We start from the raw sequence: 20,954 nt of genomic DNA on the forward strand, positions 1-20,954 counted from the left end.
AATGTCTGTGTATATTCTATGTACAAACATGATGTTGTGGGTCATTTCGACCCGGAGGCTTTCATATGTATCGATATTTGCACGGGTCCAAAATAAACAAGTGTCTTTCATGTATTTTGCTTTGACTGGTTCTGTTTGCACTTTTATGATTATGTTTGGGTGAAAGGGAGTTTCCAAAGCTTCTCTTTCTCAGTGCGAGAGCAGCAGATCTCTGACACAGACAGGGGCGGAAATCCCGGGGGCGATTTCCTGGGGAAAATATGATTTGTCCCCCCCAATATATCACTGAAACATAACTATGTAATTTAAATAATATTAATAATACGCAATGAAAGCAATTGTGCTGATTATAGACACTTAATAGCGTGTTTTTAAGTTTCAAAAGATTGCAACCCCCCCACCCTTTGCCTCACAATGGTTTGATCCACTGCCAGTTCCTTAGTTTGCAAGGTAACAGAGAGGTCGTATCTACTGTCTGAATGGCACTCAATGCACGTAACTGACGTGAGGTTAATCCAGTCAATCGCGCACACACACTAGCTGACTATGCAGAGCTAGCGCGCAAATATTAACTATTAAGCTAGCTAGTACCTCATCAAAGATGGAATCAGCATGCAGATGATGTAAGTTAGTGCTTCAAAGTCCCTGTGATAAGGTTAGCGATAAACTGAAATCCAAACTGAACAGAACTACACTCTCTTCTACCATTGTCTTAAATATATTTATTGGTCTCGTTGCAAAAGCTAAATTGTCGCAAGTGAACTTTTATTTATTTATTTTATTTCACCTTTATTTAACCCGGGTAGCAAAGATTATAGCAAACACCACTGAAACTGAATTGGTGCTCGCTAGCTTTGCAAATTCAGCTATTGTTGGAAGCCAGCCAATATGAAACAAACTATTAAAATTACAAAAGGTTGCAGCATATGTTGTTTAAATGGTGAACTCATACAGCTGTCAACTCTTGTCATTTTAATCATTTTCACATTTGCTAGCTACCTTTTAGATCGAAGCCCAAATAGAATGATTGAAGATGATAGAAGCCCATCTCCTACTGTAAATAACCTACACACTGTGTGTGTAGCCAGCCAGCCAGCCAGGTAGAAAAATGGCAGAAAAATAAAAGACGGACATCATTGTATTTTTCAATACACCAAAACGCATAGTAAGAACCCTAGTAGCCTAATATCTCAAATACTAGTTTATAAAATGTTCATAAGAAAGAAATGAAATTCTAATGGAAATGTTTCACAATGATGTCATTAGGCAGAGCAGGCAAAGATGGCACACAGACAGCAGAGTTGGGGACAGATATGCAGGGACAGACTGGCAGAGACAGGGAGTCTCAGGTAAGTTTGTTGAGTCTTTGTTTGGCAACATTATGAAAGGTTGTCAATTTTTTTTACTTGTAAAATAGGAACATAATTGGAAAATGCCATGGATACCCCCACTCTCAACTTAAACTGGTGACTGAACTAAGATTTGTTAAAGGCAATGGTATTGATGTTGTGATTAGTTGTGTAGTTTTGGGTAACGGTAGTTAGGAGTACGGCAAACACCTTATTTCTTTGGCTCCTCAATATACATTTACCATATTACAATGTAGGCTATGTGTTACAGCACTACTTTTGGTGTCCCCCTCAGGAATTGCTCTTGAGAAAATTTCATGTAATTGTCCCCTCCAAAGTTGATATCAGATTTTCGCCCCTGGACACAGACAGTCAAAAATGAGCTCCAAAATATTTTCAGTCAATGAAGCCTTGTCACAAATTCTGGACTGTGACAGTGAAATAGAAGAAGAGGTTTCAGAGATGAGGACAATGCTGTTGATGATCCAGATTGTGAATTTTTCTTTGGTGAAGAGGATTCAGAGGAGGACTCTGCCATACCATCTCCTCCATCAGATGAGAGAGAGAGAGCATGCAACAACCAGCATCCAGAGAAGACATGGAAGTCTAAAGATGGTAATATGGAATGGTCACCGTCACCATAACAAAGTCAAGGTAGACTGTCAGCTTCCAATGTAATCAAAATTGTTCCAGGGCCTACAGGATTTGCTCTGCCTCCCTCGCCAAGACAGTAAAACCAGCACCACTTGTGTAGAATGCAATAAATACAGCTGCAGAAAGCACACGCGTACATTGTGTTCAACATGCGGAGAGAAAGACTGAAGGGATACTTTTGAACAACGGGGTCAAATGACACCTAAGTGTTACCGTTACTGGGAAATATAAAATAAAATGCCTACTTGGGGAAACAAATACTTGTTTGTGAAATATGTTTAACAAATAGTTATTAAATAAAGAGTTTTGGTATTGTATTTCTTCTTTCTGAAAGGTCTCGGAAGACTAAATAAAGTTGTCATGTTTTTACTTGATTCTTTGACTGTCTTGAGTGTTTAAACTGTGCTGGTCAATCTGACCCATATCACAATGGACGTCATTTTTTTCAGCAAAGCACAAGGGTTAACCCAATCCCTTAATCGACATTCCACGTCTTCTGCGCCCGGGGAACAGTGGGTTAACTGCCTTGCTCAGGGGTAGAACGACAGATTTTTACTTCGTCAGCTCGGGGATTCGATCCAGCAAACTTTCGGTTACCGGCCCAACGCTCTAACCACTAGGCTACCTGCCGCCTAACTAAAGAAAGGATCCTAAAAAAAATTCCACATCAGCAAAAAATGACATTTGAGATCATTGGTACAAACAAAACAAGTCACAGTTTTAATACATTGAGTAAACATTTCCACGCCAGATTATTGTATATACATTATAATCTAATGAGTCAAAAATATATGGTAATTGTGTCCTCAAGAATTAGGCTGTTGAGTCTATTTGATGCAATCTATCTAACGTGATAAAGATATCCCCATCAAAATCCGTCAGTTTAAACTATAGATATCTGGAATGTGGCAGAGCTACAGCCCTGATTGTCAGACCAATCGATGGTGTTCTCCATTTTGCTCTACGACCAACACAAGTGTCTCGGGACTCGTCTGAAGGTAAACCATACAAATGAACGGAGGTAGTTGCGCCAACAAGAATAAGGGGTTAAAATGTGTCCAAAAAACTAAAATATTTCCTGAGCTTTCTTATATCTCCTAGACATCGGAAAGACACTACAAAACCTTATGATTTATTTTTGACAATTTTTTTTGCCATTTATGAATGTATTATTCAACGTGTTTCTATGGGCTATAGTAGTAAAGACCAAATTTGATCAAATAATTTGGCTGGAGGGCCCCCCCTCCATGTAATTCAGCCATGATTACTACAAGCTGGCCAGACTAAGTTACCTAGCAATCTATAACATTTTAGTTGACATGGGCTAATTGAGTGACTGTCAGTGACAGACACGAAAAGAAAACTGCTGATGCACAACCACATTTGGAATTGCAACCATATGTATTCTGCTGTTTTAACTCCCAACAGTAAGTTGAAACCCCGACTGAGTTCCTAAAGTCCCTGCGTGGGGAGCCCTCTAGGGGCCGCGGGGCTCTAAGCGCAACGTGTACTGTGTATAGGCGGGGCCCTACGCGCAGCGCGTACTCTGGGTATAGGCGGAGGCGGCACCGACTACAACCCCAAAATCTCGGACATTGTGTGCCTTTGTGCAAAGATAGAGTCGTAGACATCCCACTTTGGTTTCCTCATAAAGTTCTTCCACAGTGCTTGAATTGTTTACTTGAGAGTACCTCCATCTGATTTCTCTGCGATAGTCCTCCAGTTGGGTGTTTTTCTTTGAAAGTCCATTTGGGAAAAACATTTCCTCTGCCATTACTTTGATTTCCTCAACAGATTTCTTTTTGTCAACATAGAGGTGTCTTGTACCGCCACCGTTTACTGTCCTGACTTGCTTGAACTCTTGCCCCTTTTCATTGAAGTCCATCCAGCCTAGTTCAATTATTCTCTGTTTCTTCTTGGCATTGGTATTCCCCAACAATCCAGTTTTTAATCGTGTGGTTTGTTTATCCCTAACAGACCCTAATCTGCCTTTCAAGCTCTCTGTCATGGCATCCATGTAATTCGCTTGGCTGCAAAGTGTGGACAGTCCGTCTCCATACTCTGACAAATCACTGTCCGCCATGAATGGGATGACTGAAGTATCAATCTGCAAAAACATGGAAAACAATGATTTGTTTATTATAAACAACGATTTGTTTATTATAAACAATGATTTGTTTATTATAAACAAGGTTTCAATTGTAAAATAACATTATTTTGGTTTTGACTGTAAATGTTGTGCTACTAAGTGACCTTAACATTCATTTCACCAACACTAAATATGGTTACTCGGCAAACACTTACACTTTCATTGGTTTCCACTGGTACGCCCTCCTCTTTAATCCAGTCCTCTTCAATCCAATCATCCGCATAATGTACAATTCTCCTTTTCTGTGAAAAGTCCAAATAATGATAATTAACTAAATAATCAAAATGATCAGTTGTCAAAATAATATACAGTGCCTTCAGAACGTATTCATACCCATAGACTTATTCCACATTTTGTTGTGTTACAGCCTTAATTCAAAATGGATTCAATCTTTTTTTCTCACCCCTCTACACACAATATCCTATTACGCCGTGAAAACATGTTTTTAGAAATTGTTACAAATTTATTGAAAATTAAATACAGAAATCAAATTTACATAAGTATTCACACCCCTGAGTCAATACTTTGTAGAAGCACCTTTGGCTGCATTTACAGCTGTGAGTCTTTCTGGGTAAGTCTCTAAGAGCTTTCCACACCTGGATTGTGCAACATTTGCCCATTATTCTTTAAAAAAATTATTCAAGCTTTCCAAGTCGCGCAGCAGTCTAAGGCACTGCGTCGCAGTGCTAGAGGCGTCACTACAGATCCGGTTCGATCACGGGCTGTGTCACAGCCGGCCGCGAGCGGGAGACCCATGAGGCGGCGCACAATTGGCCCAGCGTCGTCCGGGTTAGGGGAGGGTTTGGCTGGCTGGGATGTCCTTGTCCCATCGCGCTCTAGTGACTCCTTGTGGTGGGCTGGGGGCATGCACACAGACTTCGGTTGCCAGCTGTACAGTGTTTCCTCCGACACATTGGCGTGGCTGGCTTCCGGGTTAAGCAAGCAGTGTGTCAAGAAGCATGGCTCTCGACCTTCACCTCTCCCGAATCCGTACGGGAGTTGCAGCAATGGGACAAGACTTTAACTATTAATTGGACATCAAGAAATTGGGGAGAAAATGTGTAAAATGTACACACAAAAAAATACAAATTCTTCAAGCGGTCAATTTGGTTGTTGATCATTGCTAGACAACCATTTCCAGGTCATGCCATAAATGTTCAAGTAGATTTCAGGCAAAACTGTAACTCGGCCACTCAGGAATATTCACTGTCTTCTTAGTAAGCAACTCCAGTGTAGAGATTTGGCCATTCGTTTTAGGTTATTGTCCTGCTGAAAGGTGAATTAATCTCCTAATGTCTGGTAGAAAGCAGAAAACAAGGTTTTCCTCTAAGATTTTTTGCTCCATTTTGATTATTTTTTATCCTGGAAAACTCCCAGTCCTTAACGGATTACAAGCATACATATAACATGATGCAGCCACCACTATGCTTGAAAATATGGAGAGTGGTACTCAGTAATGTGTTGTATTGGATTTGCCCCAAACATAACACTTTGTACTCGGGACAAATAGTGAATTGCTTTGCCACCTTTTTTGCAGTATTACTTTAGTGCCTTGTTGCAAACAGGATGCATGTTTTGGAATATGTTTTATTCTGAACAGGCTTCCTTTTCACTGTCATTTAGGTTAGTATTGTGGAGTAACTACAATGTTGTTGATCCATCCTCAGTTTTCTCATATCACTGCCATTAAAACAGATTTCAAGTCACCGTTGGCCTCATGGTGAAATTCCTGAGTGGTTTCCTTCCTGTCCAGCAACTGAGTTAGGAAGGACACCTGTATCTTTGTAGTGACTGGGTGTATTGATACACCATCCAAAATGTAATTAATAACTTCACCATGCTCAAAGGGATATTCTTTGTCTGCTTTTTTATTTTATCCCATCTACCAATATGTGCCCGTCTTTGCGAGGCACTGGAAAATCTACCTTGTCTTTGTGCTTGAATCGTTGTCTGAAATTCACTGCTCGACTGAGGGACCTTACAGATAATTATGTGTGGGGTAAAGAGATGAGGCTAGTAATTCAGGTTAAACACTATTATTGCACACAGAGTCCATGCAACTTATGTGACTTAAGGAAACGTTAACTCCTGATCTTATTTAGGCTTGCCATAACAAACGGGTTGAATGACAAGGCATTTTTTAATCATTTGTAAAAATATTCTAAAAACACAATTCCACTTTGACATTATGGGGTATTGTGTTGGCCAGTGACCAACAAGCCCTATTTAAAGCTGCAATATATAACTTTTTAGGCGACCCGATCAAATTCAAATAGAAATGTGAGTTGAAGATCTGTCACTCATTGAAAGCAGGTCTAAGAAGCTGTAGATGTGTTATGTGTTCTATTTCTATGCTTCCCATCTCCTTTTTGAGTCTTTTACTTTTCGGTTTTGTACACCAGCTTCAAACAGCTGAAAATACAATATTTTTGGTTATTGAAAATATCACAGCGGTTTAGATGGTACAATGATTCTGTACACTATATACAGTGCATTTGGAAAGTATTCAGAACCCTTGACTTTTTCCCACATTAGGTTACGTGACAGCCTTATTCTAAAATGGAATAAATTACATTTTTTTCCTCATCCATCTACACACAATACCCCATAATGACAAAGCAAAATCAGGTTTAGACATTATTGCATATTTATTACAAATACAAAAAACATACCTTATTTACATAAGTATTCAGACCCTTTGCTATGAGACTCGAAATTGAACTCAGGTGCATCCGGTTTCCATTGATCATCCTTGAGATGTTTCTACAACTTGATTGGAGTCCACCTGTGGTAAATTCAATTGATTGGACATGATTAGGAAAGGCACACCCCTGTCTAGATAAGGTCCCACAGTTGACAGTGCATGTCAGAGCAAAAACTAAACCATGAGGTCGAAGAAATTGTCCGTAGAGGTCCGAGACAGGATTGTGTCGAGGCACAGATCTGGGGAAGGGTACCAAAAACTTTCTGCAGCATTGAAGAACACAGTGTCCTCCATCATTCTTAAATGTTTTTCAGCGGCAGGGACTGGAAGACTAGTTAGGATCGAGGGAAAGGTGAACGGAGCAGAATACTGAGAGATTCTTGATGAAAACCTGCTCCAGAGCGCTCAGGACTTTAGACTGGGGCAAAAGTTCACCTTCCAACAGGACAACGACACTAAGCACACAGCCAAGACAATGCAGGAGTCTCTGAATGTCCTTGAGTGGCCCCAGCCAGAGCCTGGACTTGAATCCGATCGAACATCTCTGGAGAGACTTGAAAATAGCGGTGCAGTGACGCTCCCCATCCAACCAGACAGATCTTGAGAGGACCTGCAGAGAAGAATGAGAGACTCCCCAAATACAGGTAGTGTCATACCCAAGAAGACTCAAGGCTGTAATCGCTGCCAAAGGTGCTTCAACAAAGTACTGAGTAATGGGTCTGAATACTTATGTCATTACGGGATATTGCTTGATGAGGAAAAAACTATTTAATACATTTTAGAATAAGGCTGTAATGTAACAAAAATGTGGAAAAAGTCAAGAGGTCTGAATACACTGTATTGCTAGTTTTGTCACAAACTGAAATAAGGCGAACTATTACAATTTTAGCAACCAGGAAATGGTGTAGCGTTTTGTGCATATTGCATCTTTAATCCAGTTTAAATTCAGGCTGTAACAACATAATATGGAAAAAGTCAAGTAGCATATTAACCGTTGTGTGGTGGTTCATGTTTTTGTTATTCACCCAATGTTCTTGGGTCTGATGGACCCACAACATTATTGGGTTAAAACAATGCAGCCTTAATTTACGTAAAAATACTTTAAGTGTTGACTTATATTAATTACAAGCAATATAGACAGCATAAATGTTTAATATTTGCCATTTACCTCTGCTAGATCACATTTATCAATAAAAGCGCTATTCGTTTTTTTTTTAAATCTAGGAAGAAAATCTATTATAATCAAGACATGGGTGGAATAAATCAAGGTTATACTGAACAAATAAATGAAACATGGGTTTTCATCACTATCGATGTTTAATGCTTTGAACTGAACAAATTGGAAGGACAAATTTTACATACATTTTTTTATGGAAATGATAAATGAGCCACATTGAACACAAATTAAGGCCGGTCTACACACCACATGAGGGACAGAGTTTTACTGTATGTGTGCTGCAAATGTATTTCTTGCACTTGACGCATGTGTACTGTGTCTTCCTGTCCTTCTTGGGTCCACATACATCACAGCGCTTCTTCTTGTTGCTACCGGCTGCAATCTAGAATGATGAAAACACTTAGTTCAGGAATTTTACTAAACATCTCACTCACATATATAGTTACAGCAGGCCAAGGTAGGAGAGTCACACACACACACACCAACATCATCACTCAAACTTACTTCCGGTATTGGAGTAGTTGATTCCGTGGGTTGGGCGGATGGCGCACCAGCATCCTCCTCACGATGGCTGCAGAAGCTAGGGTCCTTGGGATGTTGCTTCCTCTGGATTTGTGGTCTTACCAATGCCTTGCCCAGCTCCTCGAGAACGAGCCGGGAGCTTCCCTCTGTTCCAATCTGGGTTCAACGCTATCCACATGACATAAGTGTTGTATGCTGAGATGTCCAAGAATATCACAAGTGGCCAGAGTAGGTTTCTTCTTATTGCAGCTGTAGCCAGTCACCAGCTTGTCTAAATTGTCCACCCCTCCTTTTGTGGCATTGTAATCCATTATGATTTCTGTTTGATGTTCCTGGGCACAAATTCTCCCATCCCTATGCAGCGTTCTCAAGAGCACCACATTTTTGCCTTTCTTTGGCAGGTAGGACAGTAGGGACGTGTCGGCCGTGAAGACAGAGGAATTGATAGGCCTGTTCTGTGTATTCAACAGCTGAGGTGGGAGCTCTGACTTGTTTTTTCATATCCCTCCTACCATTGTCAGCTTCCTCTTGAGGAGCTCCAGTCCCAGCTTGCGAAGTAAAACATTTAAAAAAAGTTATCGCAGGTGATGTTGTGGCCACAGAATCCCTGTGTCACGTCCAGGACAACCTGCATCCCTTGGTCCCTCTCAGAGGCGCCATCTGGCTTCCGTATACACTTAGAAGTTCCATGCATATGATGAAGCAGCAACACAGGCAGCCCAGATCTTGATTACATATTTTGCGAGTTTAGACGGTATGTACTGCCTGAAGGGGCAGCGGCCCCTAAATGGCGTAACCTGCTCATCAACAGTAACGTTGGGCCAAGGGTTGTAAAACAGTGGGAGGCTGTCCACCCACTTGTCCCACACTGACTTGATTGCAGCTGGCTTGTCTCTCTGCTGCTGAGCTGGTCTGGTGTCTCGGTTATAGAAGCAGATAATCCTGGAAATAATGTGGAAGTTTTCCAGAGACATTGTTGCACAGAAAAGTTCTCTGCCAGTTTCAGCATCCCACAGGGATTCTGTGGATTCACCATTCGATCTGAAAACACCAGCAGGGATGAGAACCCCAAAGTATGCATGTAAATGAGTTTGGTCCATCTCCTTCCATCCCTCTCCTAAAGCATACCTTCCCTCCAAATTAGTGCAGTCCAGAATGATTTTCTGGATGGTGTCTGGGATGAACAGTTCATTAGAAGACTTTATGTCCTGCACATGAGTATCCGCCATCCGCGTCAGCCCTGGTTGCATCCTTATCACATTGGCAGCCATGCGGGGTGGCTCATTCCTTGGTCAAGAAGACCATTCAATTTCAAACAATTTTGACATCTATATTTCTCCTCCTGCAGACCGTTGACAGGCTGGTCCTAGGGCTGGCTGCGGGTCAATCTCATCCTCCTCTTCCAACTACATGTCAGACTCCAAATTGACAGAGACATGATCCTCATATTTGGAAAATTCTTAATCTTCCAAAGTGGAAGACACTCCTTCAAGACTAGCTTCTCTCTCTGCAAAAATGATTTCTAAAGGCCCTCTGAGCAGAGATTATTTTTGCCATACTGAATGATCGTTGTAAGGAGACACGCATGCAAAGCTATTTATTTGTTGTGTCCCTCCCCCAATTTGCACCTGGCTGGTGGAAGAGTGTAGGAAAATACTGCATTTTTTACAACGTATCAAAATAATGTATTGTAATAACATTGTGCAGGTTCCAGGCAAGACATTGTGTACTTTCACACACCACAAAAGGGTACAAAGTGCGAGAAAAGCGGGAGACAGGCAGGGAGACATATAGGGTCTTGGTGCTGTTGAAAAAGCACACGCAGGGAGGAGGAAGACGGAGTGAAGGCACGTCGCAAACCTTTTTTTTTCTTCCACCTACAAACACACTTTTATTACCCTCTGGTCCAGTGAACCCGAACACCACATACAGTAGGGGGAAAAAGTATTTGATCCCCTGTTGATTTTGTACGTTTGCCCACTTACAAAGAAATGATCAGTCTATAATTTTAATGGTAGGTTTATTTGAACAGTGAGACAGAATAACAACAAAAAAATCCTGAAAAAAAACGCGTGTCAAAAATGATTTGCATTTTAATGGGGGAAATAAGTATTTGACCCCTCTGCAAAACATGACTGTGATTGCCAACAAGGGTTTTGCCACCAAGTACTGAGGTCAGACATTTCTTGTAGTTGGCCACCAGGTTTGCACACATCTCAGGAGGGATTTTGTCCCACTCCTCTTTGCAGATCTTCTCCAAGTCATTAAGGTTTCGAGGCTGACGTTTGGCAACTCTAACCTTCAGCTCCCTCCACAGATTTTCTATGGGATTAAGGTCTGGAGACTGGCTAGGCCACTCCAGGACCTAAATGTGCTTCTTCTTGAGCCACTCCTTTGTTGCCTTGGCCGTGTGTTTTGGGTCATTGTCATGCTGGAATACCCATCCACGACCCATTTTCAATGCCCTGGCTGAGGGAAGGATGTTCTCACCCAAGATTTGACGGTACATGGCCCCGTCCATCGTCCCTTTGATGCGGTGAAGTTGTCCTGTCCCCTTAGCAGAAACACCCCCAAAGCATAATCTTTCCACCTCCATGTTTGACGGTGGAGATGGTGTTCTTGGGGTCATAGGCAGCATTCCTCCTCCTCCAAACACGGCAAGTTGAGTTGATGCCAAAGAGCTCCATTTTGGTCTCATCTGACCACAACACTTGTCACCAGTTGTCCTCTGAGTCATTCAGATGTTCATTGGCAAACTTCAGACGGGCATGTATATGTATTCTTGAGCAGGGGGACCTTGCGGGCACTGCAGGATTTCAGTCCTTCACGGCGTAGTGTGTTACCAATTGTTTTCTTGGTGACTATGGTCCCAGCTGCCTTGAGATCATTGACAAGATCCCCCCGTGTAGTTCTGGGCTGATTCCTCACCGTTCTCATGATTATTGCAACCCCACGAGGTGAGATCTTGTATGGAGCCCCAGGCCGAAGGATATTGACAGTTCTTTTGTGTTTCTTCCATTTGCGAATAATCGCACCAAATGTTGTCACCTTCTCACCAAACTGCTTGGCGATGGTCTTGTAGCCCATTCCAGCCTTGTGTAGGTCTACAATCTTGTCTCTGACATCCTTGGAGAGCTCTTTGGTCTTGGCCATGGTGGAGAGTTTGGAATCTGATTGATTGCTTCTGTGGACAGGTGTCTTTTTTATAGGTAACAAGCATTAGGAGCACTCCCTTTAAGAGTGTGCTCCTAATCTCAGCTCGTTACCTGTATAAAAGACACCTGGGAGCCAGAAATCTTTCTGATTGAGAGGGGGTCAAATACTTATTTCCCTCATTAAAATGCAAATCAATTTATAACATTTTTGACGTGCGTTTTCTGGATATTTTTGTTGTTATTCTGTCTCTCACTGTTCAAATAAACCTACCATTAAAATTATAGGCTGATACTTTATCAGTGGGCAAACGTACAAAATCGGCAGGGGATCAAATACTTTTTCCCCCCACTGTATGTAATATAGATGTGTAGGGGAGTACACAGTGTGCACTCAATGAAAATGTGTTATTTTACATGTTCACAGAAAATGAGCCAAGGCCAATGAGTCTCAGGTTTTTCATTTTAGTAAACATTGAAAATGGGTCCCACAGACCCGAACACCACACAAGTTTAAAGCATTCAGTAACGACATAAGAATACAAGGATGGTTTGGTCTGTTTCATCACTGGTATACAATGCATTAGTGTTTGAAATACTCCTGGCATTATGAACTTATCATGTATTTTCCGCTAAGGTAAAATGTCCCTTTAAGTGACACAATGAAGAAGGCTTTATCAAAGACATATGCATACCACATCCAGGGCTGCACTGCAGACCACAGGGGATGCTTTTATTATCCATACAGTAATAACAATTATTTTAAAAAACAAGTTAATAGTTAGAATACCACATTCACACCATACCAAAAAAAAAAACAATCGTGTTTCACTTCACCATGTACAGTATAACAATTTGAAATAAAGTGGAGGATCTTATACATGGAACTGTATATTAGCATTAGAATAGGAGAGGTGACTTTGCTAAATTGTTTTAGGAAAAACGTAAAAGGTCGGCAGTGACAGTTCCACCACCGCTTATGGGCTCCTGAAGTAATCAATCTCCAGCACCACTATGTTGTAAGCCTATTCTTTTTGCACTGCCGCCATGTTTGCCGGTGCAGATGTCCCTTGCACATCATTCACTGAGGCCATACATTTCATTGTAGTGATCTGTTAAGCCAAACTGTCCCTCAACGCCTCTCTGCTGGTCTCATTCGACACTAGCCACTCCTTCAGAGCCTCAGTCACCTTGTTTCTGTCCTCAACCTTTACTGGCTCCAGCACGTCCCCGGACCGGAGGCAGATGTTATGCAGCACAGTGCACATTGCAAGCACTTTCGGGATGAAGCTTGGGTGGAGCTTGAGGGGCTGGAGGAAGATGTGTCAGCACTTTCTCATGTCGAAGGTCCTCTCGATTAGTAGAAGAGAGCATTGGCATGGTGCTGGTTAAACTGGTCGTGCTTCAGGGCACTTTTCTACAGGGGACTATGCCTGAGCACCTTCAAGTCGCTCATAGACCAAGGCAGCCCCACGAAGACATTGATGAAGCGGCAAGTGTGGTCGCAGACCCCTTGGAAGTTGATGGTGGGGAGGGGCTTCTCAGGGAGGGGCTGTTCACCTTGACATTGTTGGGGGTATGGTGCACTGGGGATCTTGACTCTGACGTGGCACACAACTATGGCCCCCCACAGCCTTCTCAAACCTCCGGTGAAGGGCCAGTTTCCCGAAACCCACCATGAGAGCCAGCTCGTCTGAAGAGGGGACAGCTTGGCCAGTTTGTCCACAACGTCGCGGACGAGTCAGGTAGCATTGGACAGAGGGATTCCGAAAGTCTCAGACAGTTTTATAGGAGGTCCCGTGGGCCAACCAGTAAGTAAAGACAAGGATCTTTAACGTTGCCATCTATCTGTCATGACCAGTCAGTGACAAGGAGAACAGAATTCAGAAATTCCCTCAAGTCATTAGTCGAGATACGTGTCTCGTTCAGGATCACAGAAGACTTTGAAGTTAGGAGTGGATGGATTCAGCTTACTGCACTGAAGTGGACCGCCGTTCTGTAAGAAGACGACGAATTGTATGTAAATAAACACGTAAAGTGACTTGGTAGCCTGCCTGGTAGTCTGAGGTCCATGTTGATACAAAGGGATATTTCTGAACATTCAAAAAGCTTCAAGAGTTAAATTTTTAAATGTTCTCCATTGTCATTTGAGGGGATTTGAGTTTGTTGTTCATGTCCTAATGCTGCAGGACCTTGGGAGACACAAAGCACTTGAAGAGCTGGTACAAGTTTCCTTCTTGAAGAACGTTTGCATTGTTTGGTTTGACTGTTGGACTGCTGTGTTTTACTTCTCTTTCCTTTCCCATCCTTCGTCATGTCTGATTCGTTTTTATTTTATGACCACAACGTGGCTCAATAGAATCAAATCATGGAATGAAGCACTGTGTGAGTTCCGTCTTGGTGTGTGTGTGTGTGTATAGTTCACAAACAACCTGATAATCGCAACCATGTTAACATCACGTGTGTTTGTATTACATAGGCCTTCTTTCAGATAAAAACCTTGGGGAAGGGGACTGACCTGATGCTGGGTCATTGACGGTCCTGGAGTTTCTTTCTCCTCTGTTCTGTCGCTATGGTCTCCTATTTCTTTTCCGTCTCGCCACAGGCTTTGGCTCCACTCCTTGCCGTACACCATGTCCACTTTGGGACACGGCTGCTCACCTGCAAACAGAGACCGGTGCCATTACAGTAAAAACAACTTTCTCTTCAAATTAACTTATTGTGTGTCTAGGGGAGAAAAATAATGATCCACTATTCTCAAACAGAGTTGTGATGTATCCATATTTCCAACACCTATGGGGCAATGATGATTTACTGTCGTACTCACCTGTCATTGGACATGGTGTGTCATGTTCTGTGCCTTCATTTATTTCCTTCTTGATGCGAAGTACTTTTATTCCATCCTTCTCCGTGGCAACAACTTTTAGGCCTTCCCCTTTATTGAAAGCTGTAGCCTGCATCAAACACAATGACATCCCACATGATTTCCACTCGGAAACAACTGCACAGAACACATAGTACATGCATTGAACACATCTGAATATACAGGTTAGTATATAATTATAGGCAATTCCACAATAATAGACTCAGATATTTCACTTTAAAATGTGTCAAACTAAAAATTAAATGATTGCAGAGTTAAATAAAGCATACAAATATATGCACAAGAATAACAGTGCAGATGCAAAATTTGGCAAAAGAATGATGACAAACAGCACAAACATAATTATGTTACCAAACTGTGCATCTGCACTGTTCAAGTAAATGTGTTTTAGTAAAATCTTCAGTACATTTTAAAAGTGGTACTTTAAAAAGTTGACACCTACTCATTCCAGGGTTCTTCTTTATTTTTACTATTTTCTACATTGTAGAATAATAGTGAAGACATTAAAACTATGAAACAACATACGGAATCATGTAGCAACCTAAAAAAAGAGTTAATCAAAATATATATTTGTGTAGTAACATGGTAGGGATGGTGACAGAAGATGGTCTTTTACCAAATAAGGCTAAGTCCATATTATGGCAAGAACAGCTCAAATAAGCAAAGAGAAACGACAGTCCATCATTACTTTAAAGACATGAAGGTCAGTTAATACGGAAAGTTAAGATCTTTGAAAGTTTCTTCAAGTGCAGTCGCAAAAACCATCAAGCGCTATGATGAAACTGGCTCACATGACGACCCCCACAGAAAAGGAAGACCCAGAGTTACTTCTGCTGCAGAGGATAAGTTCATTAGAGTTACAAGAATTTGCAGCCCAAATAAATGCTTCAGAGTTCAAGTAACAGACATCTCAACAGAGTAGACTCTGAATCTGGCCTTCATGGTAAAATTCCTGCAAAGAAACCATTACTAAAGGACACCAATAAGAAGAAGAGACTTGCTTGGACCAAGAAACGCGAGCAATGGACATTAGACCGGTGGAAATCAGTCCTTTGGTTTGGCGAGTCCAAATTTGAAATGTTTGGTTCCAACCGCTGTTTCTTTGTAAAAAGCAGAGTCGGGTAACGAGGATCTCCGCATGCGTGGTCCCAACCATGAAGCATAGAGGAGGTGGTGTGATGGTGTGCTTTGCTGGTGACAGTCAGTAACTAATTTAGAATTCAAAGCACACTTAACCAGCATGGCTACCACAGCATTATGCAGCGATACACCATCCCATCTGTTTTGCACTTAGTGGGACAGTCATTTGTTTTTCAACAGGTCAATGACCCAACACACCTCCGGGCTGTGTAGGGCTATTTGACCAAGAAAGAGTGTGATGGAGTGCTGCATCAGATGACCTCAACCCAAATGAGATGGTTTGGGATGAGTTGGACCGCAGAGTGAAGGAAAAGCAGCCAACAAGTGCTCAGCATATGTGGCATTCCAGGTGAAGCTGGTTGTGAGAATGCCAAGCGTGTGAAAAGCTGTCATCAAGGCAAAGGGTGGCTACTTTGAAGAATCTAAAATTAAATTGATTTGTTTAACACTTTCTTGGTTACCTCATGATTCCATGTGTTATTTCATAGTTTGATGTATTCACTATAATTCTACAATGTTGAAAATAGTAAAAATAAAAACTCTTGAATGAGTAGTGTCAAACTTGTTTTGTTTTTTTTTACCCCTTTTTTCTCCCCAATTTAGTGGTATCCAATTGGTAGTAGTTACAGTCTTGTCTCATCGCTGCAACTCCCGTATGGACTCGGGAGAGGCAAAGGTCGAGAGCCATGCGTCCTCCGAAACACAACCCAACCGCACTGCTTCCTGACACAACGCACATCCAACCCGGAAGCCAGCCGCACCAATGTGTCGGAGGAAACACCGTACAACTGGCGACCTGGTCAGCGTGCACTGCGCCCGGCCTGCCATAGGAGTCGCTAGTGCACGATGAGACAAGGATATCCCTGCCGGCCAAACCCTCCCTAACCTGGACGACGCTGGGCCAATTGTGCGCCGCCCCATGGGCCTCCCGGTCGCGGCCGGCTGCGACAGAGCCTGGGCTCGAACCCAGAATCTCTGGTGGCACAGCGCTAGGAGGCTGTAGTGTCAAACCTTTGACTGGTACATGTACATTTTAAAGTGAAAAATCTGAGTCTCAGTAACCAGGTTTCCATCCAACCTTTTTATGTTTGTAAAGTACATGGCGGATACAAAAATGTCACGACAGGCCTGATGGAAACAGCTAATTTGTGAGTTAGCTTTCTAAAATGTCGACAAAAGTAAAATAGGCTAAACAAGGTGGGATCTTTTTATGTCTGTAAAATTAATTACGTGAGAAATGGTGGTTGAAATGCCTTTATGCGCAAATATTGATATACTGCTCAAAAAAATAAAGGGAACACTTAAACAACACATCCTAGATCTGAATAAAATAAATAATCTTATTAAATACTTTTTTTTTTTTACGTAGTTGAATGTGCTGACAAAATCACACAAAAATAATCAATGGAAATCCAATTTATCAACCCATGGAGGTCTGGATTTGGAGTCACACTCAAAATTAAAGTAGAAAACCACACTACAGGCTGATCCAACTTTGATGTAATGTCCTTAAAACAAGTCAAAATGAGGCTCAGTAGTGTGTGTGGCCTCCACGTGCCTGTATGACCTCCCTACAACGCCTGGGCATGCTCCTGAGGGATCTTCTCCCAGACCTGGACTAAAGCATCCGCCAACTCCTGGACAGTCTGTGGTGCAACGTGGCGTTGGTGGATGGAGCGAGACATGATGTCCCAGATGTGCTCAATTGGATTCAGGTCTGGGGAACGGGCGGGCCAGTCCATAGCATCAATGCCTTCCTCTTGCAGGAACTGCTGACACACTCCAGCCACATGAGGTCTAGCATTGTCTTGCATTAGGAGGAACCCAGGGCCAACCGCACCAGCATATGGTCTCACAAGGGGTCTGAGGATCTCATCTCGGTACCTAATGGCAGTCAGGCTACCTCTGGCGAGCACATGGAGGGCTGTGCGGCCCCCCAAAGAAATGCCACCCCACACCATGACTGACCCACCGCCAAACCGGTCATGCTGGTGGTCTCCCGTGTGGCTCAGTTGGTAAAGCATGGTGTTTGCAACGCCAGGGTTGTGGGTTCGATTCCCACGGGGGACCAGTACGGGGGGAAAAATGTATGAAATGTATGCATTCACTACTGTGAGTCGCTCTGGATAAGAGCGTCTGCTAAATGACTGAAATGGAGGATGTTGCAGGCAGCAGAACGTTCTCCACGGCGTCTCCAGACTGTCACGTCTGTCACATTTGCTCAGTGTGAACCTGCTTTCATCTGTGAAGAGCACAGGGCGCCAGTGGCGAATTTGCCAATCTTGGTGTTCTCTGGCAAATACCAAACGTCCTGCACGGTGTTGGGCTGTAAGCACAACCCCCACCTGTGGACGTCGGGCCCTCATACCACCCTCATGGAGTCTGTTTCTGACCGTTTGAGCAGACACATGCACATTTTTGGCCTGCTGGAGGTCATTTTGCAGGGCTCTGGCAGTGATTCTCCTGCTCCTCCTTGCACAAAGGCGGAGGTAGCGGTCCTGCTGCTGGGTTGTTGGCCTCCTCCACGTCTCCTGATGTACTGGCCTGTCTCCTGGTAGCGCCTCCATGCTCTGGACACTACGCTGACAGACACAGCAAACCTTCTTGCCACAGCTCGCATTGATGTGCCATCCTGGATGAGCTGCACTACCTGAGCCATTTGTGTGGGTTGTAGACTCCATCTCATGCTACCAAGAGTGAAAGCACCGCCAGCATTCAAAAGTGACCAAAACATCAGCCAGGAAGCATAGGAACTGAGAAGTGGTCTGTGGTCCCCACCTGCAGAACCACACCTTTATTGGGGGTGTCTTGCTAATTGCCTATAATTTCCACCTGTTGTCTATTCCATTTGCACAACAGCATGTGAAATGTATTGTCAATCAGTGTTGCTTCCTAGTGGACAGTTTGATTTCACAGAAGTGTGATTGACTTGGAGTTACATTGTGTTGTTTAAGTGTTCCCTTTATTTTTTTGAGCAGTGTATAACAACCATATCGAAGTAAACACTATGATATGTTGTGTGGTCCTCCCATTACGACTCGGGAAAGCATGAAGTTTATTAGGCTACAGATGACATAAGTTATGATGAACTTCACAGGGTGATGAAAGTGCACAGTGATGAGCTTGATGCTGCATTCCAATAAATAGTGGGTCTTATTCTGGTGACATTGACGATCAATGATTGGCTGCCGTTTGACAAAAAAAATGCTCACTTTTGTCCATAACAATCTCACCATGTAGTAGGCTATAAATCACATTTAATTTGTGACATGCGCTGAATACAACAGGTGTAGACCTTACAGTGAAATGCTTACTTAGAAGCCCTTAAGCAACAATGCAGTTAAGAAAAAGTGTTAAGTAAAAGATAGATAAGTAAAAAATAACAAATAATTAAAGAGCAGCCGGAAAATAACAGTAGCGAGGCTATATTCAGGGGGTACCGGTAGAGTCAATGTGCGGGAGAACAGGTTAGTCGAGTTAAAGTGACTATACATCGATAAACAGAGTAGCAGCAGCGTAAAAGAGGAGGGACAATGCAAATAGTCTGGGTTACCATTTGATTAGCTATTCAGGAGCCTTATGGCTTGGGGGTAGAAGCTGTTAAGAAGCCTTTTGGACATAGACTTGGCGCTCCGGTACCGCTTGCCGTGGGGTAGCAGAGAGAACAGTCTATGACTAGGGTGGCTGGAATCTTTTTAAATTTTTTAGGGCCTTCCTCTGACACCGCATTGTATAAAGGTCCTGGATGGCAGGAAGCTTGGCCCCAATGATGTACTGGGCTGTACGCACTACCCTCTGTAGTGCCTTACAGTCGGAGGCTGAGCAGTTGCCATACCAGACAGTGATGCACCCAGTCAGGATGCTCTCGATGGTGCAGCTGTATAACTTTTTGAGGATCTGAGGACCCATGCCAAATCTTTTCAGTTTCCAGAGGGGGAAAAGGCTTTGTCGTGCCCTCTTCACGACTGTCTTGGTGTGTTTGGACCATGATAGTTTGTTGGTGATGTGTACACCAAGGAACTTCAAGCTCTCAACCTGCAGTGTAGCTGCAAGCTGTTGGCTAGAGCGCACATACCAAAACCCTAAGCTTACCATTTAAAAATGTGAACTTTGATGGTATAGGGCCTTCCCAAGGATCAGTCCGTTACCATGGAACAGCCCTTATACCAAAGATGTTTTATAACTAACAAGACGGACCACAGCCTGTCATTTCCAATGGGAACAAATTATTCATAGTTGGCAGAACAAACAAGGAGGGTGGGGCAGAGCCAAGTACGATCTAGCCAGATCCTATTGGCGCGTTCTAGCTTGTATTTGCATATTTCCGTTTGTGAACGCCTATTCTGAAGCGCGTGTGCAGTAACTCCTCTTTACCAGATTTGGTATTGAATATACATCCGGTGAAATATCTGGCTCATTGTTCCATCTGTGCTTATACAATATACTAACCTGGGATTGGCCTGCTGGCTCCAAAGATTGCAGCCTTGCACGGGTCTTCTCTGCACAAGCCTTAACATCTTCCTTTGTTTGGAAAAATGGATCTATATAATTACCATAAACAGAAACCATGACATTTTTATTTGCCCGGAAAGAAATCGTGTAACGTTAACAAAATCAATATAATAGAAAGCTTTCAACTATCCACACACACTACCTTACCGCCACCAGCTTCGGCTACATGACAACCGACAGAACGCTGCTCTGCAGCTAGTTTTGCTTCCAAATTTTGCATCTTATTTTTATTCGACTCGTTCTCGGCTTTCAGTGCTTCGTTCTCCCGTTTACTCTTGGACAACTCTTCGCGAAGGGCCACGGCGCTGCCCTCTACAAGTCTGACTATTTCCACGACCGCTGCCCTCATTACCGCGTTCATGAGAGAGGTTAGCTGACTTTGAAGGTGGGCAGCATTCTCCATTGTCATTTGCTAGTAAATCTTTAACTTTGTTTAGAACGCAAGTGTTTAGACTTTATCTAAATCTACTCGTATCCTCCACGTTTACCTTTTCCCTGGCAAAACAAATGGTTGAACAATGGTTGTGCATGACTTCCTATTTGGGGCGGAGCTATTGACGAGATTTTATCACGAGGTCACGCAATAAGTATCAGTTGTGCAAATACAAAATTCATTTCGAATTGAATTCATTTAATTTGAGATTCATTTAAAATGTAATTGCCAAAAATTCAACTATACAACAAGCAAATGTGAATATTATGTTTACTTAA

At 42.7% G+C, this 20,954-nt stretch overlaps 1 protein-coding gene across 6 annotated transcripts; it reads right to left on the bottom strand.

Annotated features, from left to right (window-relative positions):
• Positions 1 to 2,700: 2,700 nt before the first annotated feature.
• On the bottom strand, positions 2,701 to 20,811 carry LOC115194164 (uncharacterized). 6 transcript variants are annotated; one of them, XR_003878307.1, is made up of 7 exons: positions 20,391 to 20,795; positions 20,181 to 20,272; positions 14,535 to 14,661; positions 14,226 to 14,368; positions 8,280 to 8,415; positions 4,308 to 4,394; positions 2,701 to 4,110 (listed from the first exon to the last, which is right to left on the bottom strand). XR_003878307.1 is itself a non-coding variant. In XM_029753616.1 (6 exons), exons 3-6 carry the CDS (start codon positions 14,539 to 14,541, stop codon positions 3,532 to 3,534), a joined length of 816 nt encoding a protein of 271 aa, XP_029609476.1. In that variant the 5' UTR covers positions 14,542 to 14,661; positions 20,181 to 20,272; positions 20,386 to 20,811; the 3' UTR covers positions 2,701 to 3,531. The 6 variants fall into 6 exon arrangements, 5 of the variants coding, with proteins under 5 accessions (XP_029609476.1, XP_029609475.1, XP_029609474.1 ...); XM_029753616.1 differs by lacking the exon at positions 8,280 to 8,415 and having other exon boundaries at positions 20,386 to 20,811; XM_029753615.1 differs by lacking the exon at positions 8,280 to 8,415 and having other exon boundaries at positions 20,181 to 20,252; positions 20,386 to 20,809.
• Positions 20,812 to 20,954: the final 143 nt, after the last annotated feature.

Source organism: Salmo trutta, chromosome 5 (assembly GCF_901001165.1).
Source record: "Salmo trutta chromosome 5, fSalTru1.1, whole genome shotgun sequence".
NCBI classification, from domain to species: Eukaryota; Metazoa; Chordata; class Actinopteri; order Salmoniformes; family Salmonidae; genus Salmo; species Salmo trutta.

Excerpts from the sequence above, each read along its gene's own strand:
- LOC115194164 (XM_029753614.1), bottom strand. The coding sequence starts at position 20,652 with ATGACAATGGAGAATGCTGCCCACCTTCAAAGTCAGCTAACCTCTCTC. Across the intron at positions 14,369-14,534 it reads CACACCATGTCCAATGACAG|GTGAGCAGCCGTGTCCCAAA; the intron begins GTGAGTACGACA and ends CTCTGTTTGCAG. Across the intron at positions 4,111-4,307 it reads CAGTGGAAACCAATGAAAGT|ATTGATACTTCAGTCATCCC; the intron begins GTAAGTGTTTGC and ends ATGTTTTTGCAG.